Here is a 15,809-nt window from a genome sequence, read left to right on the forward strand (position 1 = left end):
GGTTGGTAGCGTAGTACATTGTGACTCCTGTTTGACACATCTTCCATTTAAGCCTAGAGTACAGTGTGGGCCCTCAGACATGGAGGGAGGCAAAGGTCATTCCGCTACCCAAGAATAGCAGAGTACCCTTTAATGCTTTTAACAGCTGACCAATCAGCCTGTAGTAAACTTTAAGAAAAAAATGTGTCTGATCAAATACAAAGTTATTTTCCAGAAAACAAACTAACAACAGAGTTTCAGGGAAGGGAACTCAACATGCTCGGCACTGACACAAATAACAGATGATTGGCTGAAAGAAATTGATAGAAACTGTCTCTGCCTAGGCTCTGTCTCTGCCTCCCCTGTCTCCACTGGGATTTTCTGCCTCAGCCTCCAGTATCTATGCTGCAATAGTCTATGTGCCAGCGGGCAAGGGTCAGTCTGTTATATCTGGTATAATTCTACTGTCTTACCTGGTGTCCTGTGTGAATTTAAGTATGCTCCCTCTAATTCTCTCTCTCTTCCGGAGGACCTGAGCACCTGGACCATACCTCAGGACTACCTGGCCTGATATCTCCTGGCTGTCCCCAGTCCACCTGGTCAACTGCTCTGCCTGCGGCTAAGGAACACTGACCTGTTCACCGGACGTGCTACCATGTCCCGGACCTGCTGTTTTTGACTCTCTTTCTCTACCGCACCTGCTGTCTCGACCTCTGAATGCTCGGCTATGAAAAGCCAACTTCCATTTTCTCCTGAGGTGCTGACCTATTGTACCCTCTACAACCTCTGTGATTATTATTTGACCCTGCTGGTTGTCTATGAACGTTTGAACATCTTGAAGAACAAACTGGCCTTTATGGCCATGTACTCTTATAATCACTACCTGGCACAGCCTGAAGAGGACTGGCCACCCCTCAAAGCCTGGTTCCTCTCTAGGTTTCTTCCTAGGTTCCTGCCTTTCTAGGGAGTTTTTCCTAGCCACCGTTCTTCTACATCTGTATTGCTTGTTGTTTTGGGTTTTAGGCTGGGTCTCTGTATAGCACTTGGTGACAATTCATTTGATTGTGGGAGCTGTTTTATTAGATTTCAGTGCAGCTTTTGATGTCATTGATCATAACCTATTGCTGAAAAAACGTAGGTGTTATGGATTTGCATCCTCTGCCTTATTTTGGATTGACAGTTAGCTATCTAATAGAACACAAAGGGTTTTTTCGTTAATGGAAGCCTCCCTCATGAAAATTCAGTTGAGTGTGGTGTACCTCAGGGCAGCCGGCTAGGGCCAATATTGTTTTCTAATTTTACAAATGCCCTTCCACTGACCTTGAATAAAGCCTGTGTCTCTGTACGCTGATGACAGTATACACTTCAGCTGCAACAGTAAAATAAATAACTGAGACACTTAACATAGAATAGGTAACTAGCAATAGGCTGGTGCAAAATATCTAAATAACTGAAAGCATATTTTTTTGTGACAAATCACTTGCTCAACGCTGAACCTCCTTTAGAGCTATTATTGATTAATGTGGCTATTGAGCAAGTTTAGGAGACTAAACTACTGGGTGTCACCCTAGATAGCAAGCTGTCATGGTCAAAACATATAGACTCAATGGTTGCTAAAATGGGAACAAGTCTGTCCATGATAAGGAGTTGCTCTGCCTTCTTGACATCTCAGTCGACCAGACAAGTCCTACAGGCCCTAGTTTTGTCACATCTGGGCTAATTCCCAGTTGTGTGGTCATGTGCGGCAAAGAAGGACATACTGTAGGTAAATTGCAGTTGGTCCAGAACAAAGCAGCACGTATCGCACTTAGATGTACACAGAGAGAAAGTGTCAGTAACATTCATGTCAGGCCTTCATTGGTGAACCTATAGGCCTTCAGTGGTGAACCTATAGGCCTTCATTGGAGAACCTATAGGCCTTCAGTGTGTGACAGGTTAGTACAATGGTGAACCTACTGTATAGGCCTTCAGTGGTGAACCTAGTGTATAGGCCTTCAGTGGTGAACCTAGTGTATAGGCCTTCAGTGGTGAACCTAGTGTATAGGCCTTCAGTGGTGAACCTAGTGTGTGACAGGTTCGTGATTCTGAAAGGACAGAAACGGTAATACCAGCACACTCATGTAGGAGAGAGCACTTTTTGAAAAACACAAAGGGTCAGTGGTGCAGTCGAGGGTTTACACAAGTATAAGCAGTATACTCACTTTTTTTCAGTGGGCATTGCTTATACTCACTGTTTCATCCCTACTTATGCATATCAAAGTAGTGTAGTGGAGGTATACGACTTATCCATTATGTAGTACAATAGATAAATCATGCACAAAGTAGCCTACACAATGGCAAAGCACGTGAAATATATTCACATATGCGCCGCACACATAGCTTAGTTTCAGCATAATTTAATCTGCAGGCAGTAAGTGTGCAGCTCTCAACTTGTTTTGTCATGGAGCAGCTCACAGAAGAATGACATCGATATCCGGTAGGGTAGGAAAGATGTTTCAACTTATCTACCAGTAAATGCTAACTAAGGCAACAATGGGTATGCAAACCAGGTATTGAAATCAGTTATTGAAGTCAGAAGTGTTGGTTCGTAGGCTATTTGTGATGTGCAATTGTCATCATGTGCTGTTTGCATCAGGGGCGTAGACATGGATGGGCCTGGGTGGACAGAGGCCCAACTACTGTGGAGCCAGGCCTTCACAGGCCCACCCACTAGGTAGCCAGGCCCTCACAGGCCCACCCACTGGGGAGTCAGGCCCTCACAGGCCCACCCACTGGGGAGCCAGGCCCACCCACTTGGGAGTCAGGCCCTCACAGGCCCACCCACTGGGGAGCCAGGCCCACCCATTGGGGAGCGAGGCCCTCACAGGCCCACTCAATCACATTGATGTGGTTTAAGCATTGTTGTGGACATAGACCATCACATTTGTGAGTGGTGAACCTTTAAAAGAAAAAAGGTGTGATTTTGAGAGTGAAAATCTGAATAATCTATAGGAGAAAAAAACCATAAGAAAACAGGCTTTTTCACACAGGGGGCCTTTCCTTTGCTGGGGGGGCGTTTGGGAACATTGTGTGCAAAATTAGACTATACCCACTTCTCCAGGCACCACTACACCGCTGCATAGAGCCGATGGGAAGACAGCAGTCACACACAGCGTGAAGTTAAAGCACCACTACACCCCTGCATAGAGCAGATGGGAAGACAGCAGTCACACACAGCGTGATGTTAAAGCACCACTACACCCCTGCATAGAGCAGATGGGAAGACAGCAGTCACACACAGCGTGATGTTAAAACACCACTACACCCCTGCATAGAGCAGATGGGAAGACAGCAATCACACACAGCGTGATGTTAAAGGATAAGCAGTCTATAAACTCTGACATAATAAGCCAGTAGGTCCCAACCATAAGAATACAAAAACACAAGCAATCTAAACGTACATCTAAGCATTTCCCAATCTAAATTTACACCCATTGCAAAAAATATTTCACATTTAGCACACAAAGTAACCGGTGACCTAAAGTTTAAAGTGGAACTGACAGCGTTTGAACTACTTTGCAGATATGAAACAAACAGACAATCATAATATCAGTCAAAAATGTTGAAACCCAGTTTATGCTACAAAAGCAACTTTATAAGAGGTTTTAAAAATAGGTTCCATGACGTACACTAAGTTATTTTTTGCAGAATAGATGGATGCAGTTCAATGCATGATTCATATAATTCACCAATACATTTCTTGGTAGTCCAAAACATATTGCTATCAGGTTGTAAATCCCAGCTGGTCTGATACATTGTTTGCTTCCTCCTGGGGATGCACTGTTTCAGATTCAGTGACTCAAAATTCTGGACAAAAACAAAAACAATGTAACTAAGGCTGGGTATGTCAATACAATCAAACTATCAAGGGCAATGATCAAAAGTCAGTCATAATGTGGCTAATAGGCTAGTGTAACTGTAGCAAGCTAAAGACATGGAGCCTAACAGCTAGCTACTTGGAGGATGTCAGGTCATCCCATTGGAGGAGTGGGTGAGTGACTGAGTTTTTCCCCTCATATCGTTTTTTTTGGTGGCTATACACAGCTAGAGATGCAGGCGTCATTGAGTTAGCTAGAAAGAACTTAAACGACTGTTATGCAGTTAGCATATCTCCTGCATTCACAAATTCGCTATTTACTCCGATTTCAGAGCACTCTCGTCTGAGTGTGCCAAAGTGCAGAACAACTGATGAATTTACAAACGCGCAACATCTGCTGAATATGACCAGTGTCAGTAAACGCAGGCAAAGAAAGTAATAGTTAGTCACCTTGCTCTAGATAACATGTAAACAGCCTAACCAGCTCTGCTAGGGCAAGTTGTGCATTTTCCGGTCACAACTTGCAGACTTGTTTACGTGCATTTTGTTGCTCACCTTACTTTTCTACCTGACAACTTTACGGTTTTGACTTTTTAATTACCATTTATATTTTTTGTTTTTCCCTCGCTCTACTTTTTTTCATTCAACTTTGGGTTTCCAAAGCCAAAAGGCTTCGGAGCCATCATCGACTCAGTGGGTTTTGTCCAACATGTCTCCGGACCTACTCACTGCCACAGTCATACTCTGGACCTAGTTTTGTCCCATGGAATAAATGTTGTGGATCTTAATGTTTTTCCTCATAATCCTGGACTATAGGACCACAATTTTATTACGTTTGCAATCGCAACAAATAATCTGCTCAGATCCTAACCAAGGATCATCAAGTCGTTCTATAAATTCTCAGACAACACAAAGATTGATGCCCTTCCAGACTCCCTTCGCCTACCCAAGGATGTCAGAGTACAAATGAACCACCTAATTTCATGAGAAACTAGCTCTCTGGTATACAGAAAATACCCGAGCTCTGAAGCAAGCTTCCAGAAAATTGGAACGGAAATGACGCCACACCAAACTGGAAGTCTTCCGACTAGCTGATGATCATTTGAAACTTAATTTCTTGTTGAAAGTTATCTTTGAAAAGGGAGAAGCTAACAAATTAGCAAAAACATCCTCTTTGATAACACCTGTTGCAGCCGCTGCAAACTAGCCGACAACAAAAGCTAGCTAGCTAGACCTTGGGAAAACTACTGCTCGCTATTAGCCTTCAAGAAGGCAGTTTCCATACGTTTTTGTAAAAACGGTCCCACTCATTAAGTCAAAATGTGATTGGTTGATTCCACTGCCACTCCAAAATGTTGACCTATGTTGAGTGACAGGTGCCTTTATCTAGCTTCTGATGGCCTAGCCAATGGCTGACTTAGCAAGCAACTGTAGCTTTACCTCCCCAGAGACCCCCCCCCCAAAACCTGATTGGATATTTCTTTCTCTTCAGTGTTAACCCTTTCCTTTCCAATAAAAAATTAAGAGATTAAATCAGAAAATCATTAAAAATAATAAAATAATAATATTTGTATCATTATTATTCTATTATTCTAATAATTATTTTATAAATCCTTAGAACTTCTCTGAAGGCATAGAAGGCCAATTGTTCCCCACTGTGTTTGGGTTAGTAATAACTCAATTTGACCTCAGCATGCGTCTTTTCACAATAATGAATGTCTAAGGAATCCATATATTGTTCTGAAATATAAACACAGAAATACCGGACATTTTGAACTCTTATTATTTGGTGATTTGACAAAATTACAATCATGGTCTTAAATTGGACTCGCCTTTTTCTGGTCCTGGTCTTGACTTGGTCTCGGTCTTGACTCGGTCTCGCCTCCCCCCCCAGTCTCGGACTCGAATTGACGCTCTTACAAGCTTTTACTATGGCCTTAGATTCCTATTCTCCACTGGAGACCAAACACAAATAATTTACCCTTTCCCCTAGATCAACATATTGACGTATTCAAATGCCTTCAGTTTATTGTGAGGCCCGATCGATGGAGTGGAATAACACTGTCACTGGAGATAACGTCCCCATCCCTGATCATCTATGGAGCTCATTGAGATTCATGGACTCCGCCTCTCCCTCAACTCCCCCTTCTTCTCTACCTTCTTCCTTCCTGATGCCCCCAGACTCCCTCGTGCCCTCCCTCGGGATATTCCTCCTTTATTATGGGAGCCCTTTAACTGCAGTCAAATGACATAGTGGCTTCATGGGTGTAATGTTATTAATACTTTTAATAATTTCATAATTAATACACTTTTTTTATACGCAGAAAGTCAGGTCAATGTCAAACGGTTTTGTTATATTTCAGTCTTCTGTTCTTTATATATGAAGTGTAATATTGGGATGCAAACTCAAAACATAATACATTTCAACTCTATATCTGCCATGGTATATGTATATTCCTTGTTTAAGCCCATAACCATCTGTGTGAGGTGTATTCTTTTGGTTCAAATGAGATGTGTTTAAGTCTACCAAGAAACACTCTGTGACCCTGATTTAGCCCACTGCAGTAAAAGCTTATTAAGTGAGAGTGGCATCAAATTAGCAGTGTGATTGGATTAGCATTGGGCATCAGGACCTGAGAGTGGGATTGGGTTAGCATTAGGCATCAGGACCTGAGAGTGTGATTGGGTTAGCATTGAGCATCAGAACCTGAGAGTTGGATTGGGTTAGCATTAGGCATCAGAACCTGAGAGTGTGATTGGGTTAGCATTGGGCATCAGGACCTGAGAGTGTGATTGGGTTAGCATTGGGCATCAGGACCTGAGAGTGGGATTGGGTTAGCATTGGGCATCAGAACCTGAGAGTGTTATTGGGTTAGCATTAGGCATCAGGACCTGAGAGTGTTATTGGGTTAGCATTAGGCATCAGGACCTGAGAGTGTTATTGGGTTAGCTTTAGGCATCAGGACCTGAGAGTGGGATTGTATTAGCATTGGGCATCAGGACCTGAGAGTGGGATTGGGTTAGTATTAGGCATCAGAACCTGAGAGTTGGATTGGGTTAGCATTAGGCATCAGGACCTGAGAGTGTGATTGGGTTAGCATTGGGCATCAGAACCTGAGAGTTGGATTGGGTTAGCATTAGGCATCAGAACCTGAGAGTGTGATTGGGTTACCATTGGGCATCAGGACCTGAGAGTGTGATTGGGTTAGCATTGGGCATCAGGACCTGAGAGTGGGATTGGGTTAGCATTGGGCATCAGAACCTGAGAGTGTTATTGGGTTAGCATTAGGCATCAGGACCTGAGAGTGTTATTGGGTTAGCATTAGGCATCAGGACCTGAGAGTGTTATTGGGTTAGCTTTAGGCATCAGGACCTGAGAGTGGGATTGGGTTAGCATTAGGCATCAGGACCTGAGAGTGTTATTGGGTTAGCTTTAGGCATCAGGACCTGAGGGTGGGATTGGGTTAGCATTAGGCATCAGGACCTGAGAGTGGGATTGGGTTAGCATTAGGCATCAGGACCTGTGTGTGTGATTGGGTTAGCATTAGGCATCAGGACCTTAGAGTGGGATTGGGTTAGTATTAGGCATCAGGACCTGTGTGTGTGATTGGGTTAGCATTAGGCATCAGGACCATAGAGTGGGATTGGGTTAGCATTAGGCATCAGGACCTGTGTGTGTGATTGGGTTAGCATTAGGCATCAGAACCTGAGAGTGGGATTGGGTTAGCATTAGGCATCAGGACCTGAGAGTGGGATTGGGTTAGTATTAGGCATCAGGACCTGAGAGTGGGATTGGGTTAGCATTAGGTATCAGGACCTGAGAGTGGGATTGGGTTAGCATTAAGCATCAGGACCTGAGAGTGGGATTGGGTTAGCATGAGGCATCAGGACCTGAGAGTGGGATTGGGTTAGCAGTAGGTATGAGGACCTGAGAGTCAGATTGGGTTAGCGTTAGGCATCAGGACCTGATTACGTTTGTGCTAGAGGAGTTGCCTAATATGGGCATGTCTGATCACCTATACAACATCCAATATGCAGTGATGTGAAGTACTTAAGTAAAAATACTTTAAAGTACTACTTAAGTCGTTTTTTATGGGTATTTGTACTTCACAATTTCTATTTTTGATAACTGTTACTTTTACTTCACTACATTCCTAAAGAAAATTCTGTACTTTTTACTCCATACATTTTCCCTGACACCCAAAAGTACTCTACACATTTTGAATCTTCAGTTTCTTAGCAATTTCTTGCTTGGATTAGCCTTAGTTTCCTAGAACAAGAATAGACTGACAAGTTTCAGAAGAAAGGTCTTTGTTTCTGGCCATTTTGAGCCTGTAATCGAACCCACAAATGCTGATGCTCCAGATACTCAACGAGTCTAAAAAAGGCCAGTTTTATTGCTTCTTTTAAAATGATAAACTTGGATTAGCTAACAACAGTGAAATTGGAACACAGGAATCCTCTGTATGCCTATGTAGATATTCCATAAAAAATCATCTATTTCCAGCTACAATAGTCATTTACAACATTAACAATGTCTACACTGTATTCCTGATTCATTTGATGTTATTTTAATGGACGAAAAATGTGCTTTTCTTTCAAAAACCAGGTCATTACTAAGTAACTCCAAACTTCTGAATGGGAGTGTAAGTGCTTATGAATGGGATATGGTATTAGGTGCCAGGCGCACCGGTTTGAGTGTCAAGAATTGCAAAACTGCTGGGTTTTTCACGCTCAACAGTTTTCTGTGTGTATCAAGAATGGTCCACCACTCAAAGGACATCCAGCCAACTTGATACAACTGTGGGAGATATTAGTGGGAGATATTAGAGTCAACATGGGCCAGCATCCCTGTGGAACGCTTTCAACACCTTGTAGAGTCCATGCCATGACGAATTGAAGCTGTTCTGAGGACCAAAGCAGGAGCAAATCAATATTAGGAAGGTATTCTTAATGTTGTGTACACTCAGTGTATACTTCTCACATGAATAGCACCAGGGATATAGCAGAGGGTTAACGCTGTTTTACACACATTGTCATTTATAAAATAAAGTTAGCGTTGTTGTGCATTTACCAACCTTTGTGTTTACCACTACATCCCACTGTAAACTGTAACCACATTTCATCAGTATGACTTTGCTTAGTGTTTATGGTTCTCTGTAATAAAGGGACGTTTATTCCACAAACATGATGAATTGTGGGCCATTAAACTTCCTGCCAGCCCCATCCGACCGCCTGACAGGCCAGAATGTCAATGAGCTCCGTCTCCTTGTAACCGCTGGCGACCGTGCACCACCGCTCAATGTCCCCTGTGGCATCATGTGGTTTGTGACATTGTGTGACAGTGTGAAACGCACTGTGTGTGTGTGTGTGTGTGTCTGTGTGAGAGAGGTTTTGCTGTGCGTTCCACTCCTGTATTCCTCTGGGTTGTGTTCTGCACACTGATTCCCGCAGTAGAGAAGTGTCACCCTGCGCACACATGCACACTCACACACACACATACACACTCACATACGCGTACATGCACACACACAGATGGCATACACACAAACACAGATGGCACACACACAGACACACAGACAGAGCGCAGACAGGGGACATGCAGAGTCCCACACAGAATAACAAAAGGACTCCTCCTCTCATCCTTCTCTCCTCTCATCTTTCTCTCCTCCTCACCTCTCATCCTCCTCTCCTCCCCTCCTCTCCTCTCATCCTTCTCTCCTATCCTCTCATCCTCCTCTCCTCCTTCTCCTCTCCTCTCATCCTTCTCTCCTCCTCTCCTCTCTTCCTCCTCTCCTCTCACACTCCTCCTCTCATCCTCTCCTCTCATCCTCCTCTCCTCCCATCCTCCTCTCCTCTTCTCTCCTCCTATCCACAGCCACAAAACCTCATCAGGCACCCTCCTATTAGCTGTCTGCTGGACTCAATCACTCTAGCCGGTTTTATAGATCTGTTTCCCTTCTTGTCTCAGGGCATCTGAGGAGAGGTGTGTGTAGGTGTGTGTGTGTGTGTGTCTGTGCATGTGTGTATATATGTGTGTGAGAGAATGTGTTTGAGTGCATGTGTGTGTGTGTGTGTGTGTGTGTGTGTGTGTGTGTGTGTGTGTGTGTGTGTGTGTGTGTGTGTGTGTGTGTGTGTGTGTGTGTGTGTGTGTGTGTGTGTGTGTGTGAAGGAAAGAGCCTAACACTGTGATTTGTGCTTATCTAGTGTGTTAGCCAGAATGAGGAACATCTCCATGTGTACATGCAATGTACAGGGGACCTTATTGTGTATGGTGGCCCATGCATTGTCCGAGCTCTCTGAGATATTTATCGCGACTCAATACGTAGGTGTTCTATGGTTGTGAACATGTCATATGTCTGATGGAATTTCAACTGTGTTTTCTTCTCAATAAAGGAAGAGCATTTAAAGACATTTCATTTTACATTTCGTTAGGAACTGAATAAAACTAAAATGTTGTAGAACGTAGGAAAATCCTTCCTTTTAGTCCTTTGGATGTGGATCAATTAGCTTTCAATTCGTTAGAGATCTATTTGTAGGGGATTAAAGAAAACAATATCCTTGACATAAAGGGACTCAACCAATCAATATGTTTGTTGACTGGTCAATACTTCAATTATGAGAGAGCTCAGCTCAGCAAGTTGACGCCTGGGGGAAAATAGCATATTGCAGGCTTTGAGCTATTACCCATCAACACCCCTATGGAAGACATAGAACGAGTTATCTGATAATGAACACAATGGTATAGAGGCAATCGCCATTGCACTGTTTTAGCCTCCTGAGCTAAAGCCTCCTAAGACCATGTCTTCACGTTTCAGGGAAGGTTATTCACCAGGAGAGCAGCGTGGTTCACCGAACCATTTCCATTATGTTGGCACACAGTTCAAGGAAGTGGATGTGTTATAATAAGCACAATGTCAAACACACATCATGCAGAAACACACAAACATGCTTGCAGCTATATCTGGGTTCATTTCACTGTGTAAACGTAGGACCATGGAAAGGCTACATTGAAAATATAGAGAAACTTACCCAACATACGTTCGAAAAAGATTGCAATAAAATAAGTGCATATTCTGAACCAACTTAGGTGACAGTTGTTGCCTTCCTCTCAGCTGATCATAATGCCAGTAACATTTGGAATAAGTGCATTAACCACAAAACTCTTGGGGTCAAACCAAAGAACACGTAACAGCTGGCACCCCAGAGTTCTGGGGTTAGTTAACACTTTTCTACATAGGATTACGTAGCAATGCTTCGGTCAGGGGAATTCTACTACCCAGCGGTGATCATTTGTAATGGGACTTCCCAATAACATAATATTCTGTGTGTGAACTGGTTTTCTGGATCCAGATAACCAGATTACAACCATCTAAAGACGTATTTTTCTGGTTGTGAAAAAGGTGTCTTAAAAACATCATTTTACAACCAGCATACAATATTACTTCATAATTATGTCATTGCAATCAGTTTTGCCTACTAAGATACTACTACACTTATAATAGCTAAATAAACATACTGTATTCAATGCCTAACACTGAGCACACCAATATATAACCAAAGGTCACACAAGGCCTCACACTGATTGTTTCATATTTTCCTCAGTCTGGAGCCAGGGCATGTCCACAGTACATTACATAAGATATCTTTACATGAGCTTAAGGGCATATACACAGTCTGTCAGACTGTCCCACTTCACTGTAAAAGCTTTCCTTTAAGGCATAGAGTTTACATTTTAGAGGTAGAATAACTCCACATTCTGGTTCTAGTATCATGAGTTGCAGAGAAAAGCCACTGTCTGGTTTGTGAAAGCGAGGGGATGGCATGTTACCTGGCTATGACAAACAGCACACAACTGACACCCAAGTAAGCCAGCAGAATATACATCCAGATATCGGGTGAGAGGGGGTTGAGGAAGGAGAAGACGCCCGGGTTGGTTCCGTTGGGCTTGCGGTAGAGGATACTTATCCCCAGTGTCATGAAGGGCTTGGAGAAGTCGATGACCTTTTCCCTCACGTAGGTGATGGCCAACGGAGCCACTGCTAGGTCTGCTTTCTGCGAAGAGAGATGGGGAAGATAGCCTGGTCCCAGATCTGTTTGTGCCATCTTGACAACATGTTTGACGTGACCCTGGCTATAGGACAAGACATCAAACAGATCTGGGGCCAGCCTGGTTCACCCCAGCCTGGCCCCAGATCTGTTTGATGTCTTGTTGGAGTTCACCAATCAGGGGATTTGGTATCACATTAAAAAAGCTGAGATAGACAAGGGACTAGGTTGTTTTATTTGAAATATAACTTACCTTGCTAAATAAAGGTGTAATGTAGTTAGTGGGAACTGGGAAGTTAAAGAACTGAAAAGCGTCCCTATTATAATTTGTGCACCACCCAAAACAGACCCCCATTATACTGTAGATATAACCTCTGAACCCATCTGAAGACCATTTATTTATACCAACTTTTATTTAAACAGGAAGTCACACTGAGATTAAAAATCAGTTTTACAAGAGAGCCCTGTATACATTACAATAAAAACAGAATAATGAAACTAGAGGTCGACCGATTAATCGGCATGGCCGATTTCAAGTTTTCATAACAATCGGTAATCTGCATTTTTGGATGCCGATTATGGCCAATAACATTGCACTCCACGAGGAGACTGTGTGGCAGGGAGACCACCTGTTACACAGGTGCAGCAAGGAGCCAAGGTAAGTTGCTAGCTAGCATTAAACTAAAAACAATCAATCTTAACATAATCACTAGGTAACTACACATGGTTGATGATATTACTAGTTTAACCAGCTTGTCATGCGTTGCAAATAATCAAATAATTTATCATCGAATCAAAGCCTACTTCGCCAAACGGGTGATGATTTAACAAGCGCATTCGTGAAATGTCGTTGCACCAATGTACCTAACCATAAACATCAAAACCTTTCTTAAAATCAATACACAAGTATATATTTTTAAAGCTGCATATTTAGTTAAAAGAAATTCATGCTAGCAGGCAATATTAACTAAGGAAATTGTGTCACTTTTCTTGCGTTCTGTGCAAGCAGAGTCAGGGTATATACAGCAGTTTGGGCCACCTGGCTCGTTGCGAACTGTGTGAAGAGCAATTTCTTCCTAACAAAGACCATAATTAATTTGCCATAATTTTACATAATTATGACAAAACATTGACGGTTGTGCAATGTAACAGCAATATTTTGATTTATGGATGCCGCCCATTTGATAAAATACGGAACGGTTCCGTATTTCACTAAAAGAATAAACGTTTGTTTTGAAATGATAGTTTCCGGATTTGACCATATTAATGACCTAAGGCTCGTATTTCTGTGTGTTTATTATATTATAATTAAGTCTATGATTTGATATTTGATAGAGCAGTCTGACTGAGTGGTGGTAGGCCGCAGCAGGCTCGTAAGCAGTCATTCAAGCAGCACCTTCCTGCATTTGCCAGCAGCTCGTCGCAATGCTTGAAGCACAGCGCTGTTTATGACTTCAAGCCTATCAACTCCCCAGATTAGGCTGGCAATACTATAGTGCCTATAAGAGCATCCAATAGTCAAAGGTATATGAAATCCAAATCGTATAGAGAGAAATAGTCTTATAATTCCTATTCCTATTCCTAACTACAACCTAAAACTTCTTAACTGGGAATATTGAAGACTCATGTTAAAAGGAACCACCAGCTTTCATATGTTCTCATGTTCTGAGCAAGGAACTTAAACATGAGCTTTTTTTACATGGTACATACTGCACTTTTACTTTCTTCTCCAGCACTGTGTTTTTGCATTATTTAAACCAAATTGAACATGTTTCATTATTTATTTGAGACTAAATTGATTTTTATTTCTGTATTATGTTAAGTTAAAATAAAAGTGTCCATTCAGTATTGTTGTAATTGTTATTATTACAAGTATATATATAAAAACCGTCCGATTAACCGGTATCAGCTTTTTTTGGTCCTCCAAGAATCGTTATCGGTATCAGCGTTGAAAGATCATAATCGGTCGACCTCTAAATAAAACATACACATATATGTGTTTTAAAACAATATAATTCAGAACACAATCAACCAAAATAAACATATTTAATAAATGCAATCACATTCAACTACATAAAAGTCGTCAATCAGTAATTAAACTGCCTGAGTGACACCAGCACATCTAACTGCAGTGAACTCGGCAGATTGTTCCACAAATTAGGGGCAAAAAAACTCAAAGCAGATTTTCCAAAATCTGTGGAGACTGCAGGGATCTCTAGTGTTATCCATTCCCGAGAACGGATTTAGATAACTTATGACTCTTAACTTAATTAATGACGTTACATATGGAGGGAGATTCTGTCAGATTGCTATGGAAATAAATGAAAGAGAATGCAGCTCTCTTCTTACAGACAGAGAGGTCCATCCCACATTTTATACAGACCACAATGATGAGTCCTAACACTGTCTGCTGTGATAAAACGTACTGTGGAATGGTAGACTGTGTCCTAGGGTTTCAAAACAGCGTGTAAACAATATCACCAAAATCCAATACAGGGAGAAACGTTATTTGAACATTCTTTCTCCTATTTTCAATACTGAGGCATGATTTATTTCAATATATAAAAACAATCTTGGATCTTAGCATCTTAGTCAGATTTTATTTGTGTTATGAAGGACAACTTGTCATCAATCCAACCCAGGTACTTATATTGAGAAACAAGCTCAATTTTGGCTCCATTTGTAGCACAAATATGCAGGTCCTCAGGGTAAACCATGAAACTCCATTATAGACATAACCTCTGAACCTATCTGAAGACCACGAAACTCCATTATAGACATAACCTCTGAACCTATCTGAAGCCCATGGAGCTCCATTGTATCCATGATCCAACCAACTGTAACCTCGTCAACACGGCAACCCACCAATAACCACTATGGTAACCATGACAATAGTCAAGTTCTCCTCCCCCTACTCACATGGTCCATGAGCTCCCTGACCATGCCGCTCCACTGGCCCGTGCTCTCCTCCAGCGCCCCGTACTTCCCGTCCTCCACTAGGCGCACCTATTAATGAGAATAAGAATGACTACAGCAACAACTATTCATATTAATACTAACAATATATGTAATTTAGTAGAAACTTGTAGTAGTACACACATTCATTTTCATACCATCGTGATTGATCCCAGAACCCTGGTGTTACAAGCACCATGCTACGCCAACTGAGACACATGGGAATCCACTCACCTCATAGCGGAAGCCCAGGATCGCTGAGAGCTCGCGGAGAAGGTCGATGCAGTAGCCTTCAAAGCGGTCGTTGCCGTACAGCGGCTTGTCTGACTTCTTGAACATCACGTAGGGCTCCACCTGTTAAGGAAAAATGGGGGGAGGAGATGGAAGGAGAAGAAGAAAGGAGAAAGAGGCAGAGATGGGGCAAAAGACAAAGGTAGTTTGGTATTTGTTGGCGTTTTATTAGGATCTCCAGTAGCTGTTGAGGAAGCAGCAGCTTCTCTTCCTGGGATCCAGGAAGAAAACATCCAGGAACAAAACATGAAACATGACATACAGTGGGAGGAATACATATGTGAACCCTTTAGAATTACCGGAATTTCTGACAGAATTTGTCATAAAATGTTATCTGATCTTCATCTAAGTCACAACAATAGACAAACTTAAACTAATAACACACAAACAATTATACGTTTTCATGTCTTTACTGAACACACCATGTAATCATTCACAGTGCAGACTGGAAAAAGTATGTGAACCCTTGAATTTAATAACAGGTTGACCCTCCTTTGGCAGCAATAACCTCAACCAAACGTTTTCTGTAATTGCGGATCAGACCTGCACAACTGTCAGGAGGAATTTTGGATCGTTTCTCTTTACAAAATTGTTTCAGTTCCACAATGTTCTTGGGATGTCTGGTGTGAACTGCTCTTTAGAGGTCATGACACAGCATCTCAATCGGCTTGAGGTCAGG

At 42.2% G+C, this 15,809-nt stretch overlaps 1 protein-coding gene across 1 annotated transcript in view; it reads right to left on the bottom strand.

The window, feature by feature from the left end:
• Nucleotides 1-15,809, bottom strand: part of LOC109900537 (glutamate receptor ionotropic, kainate 2-like) — a 159,880-nt gene that overhangs the window by 24,193 nt on the left and 119,878 nt on the right. Inside the window, exons 11-13 of the mRNA XM_020496194.2 lie at nt 15,074-15,193; nt 14,804-14,890; nt 11,667-11,890 (exon numbers count right to left, since the gene is read on the bottom strand). Coding sequence (XP_020351783.1) covers nt 11,667-11,890; nt 14,804-14,890; nt 15,074-15,193 — 431 coding nt within the window. The remainder of the gene's footprint in view (nt 1-11,666; nt 11,891-14,803; nt 14,891-15,073; nt 15,194-15,809) is intronic.

Source organism: Oncorhynchus kisutch, linkage group LG12 (assembly GCF_002021735.2).
Source record: "Oncorhynchus kisutch isolate 150728-3 linkage group LG12, Okis_V2, whole genome shotgun sequence".
Lineage (NCBI taxonomy): Eukaryota > Metazoa > Chordata > Actinopteri > Salmoniformes > Salmonidae > Oncorhynchus > Oncorhynchus kisutch.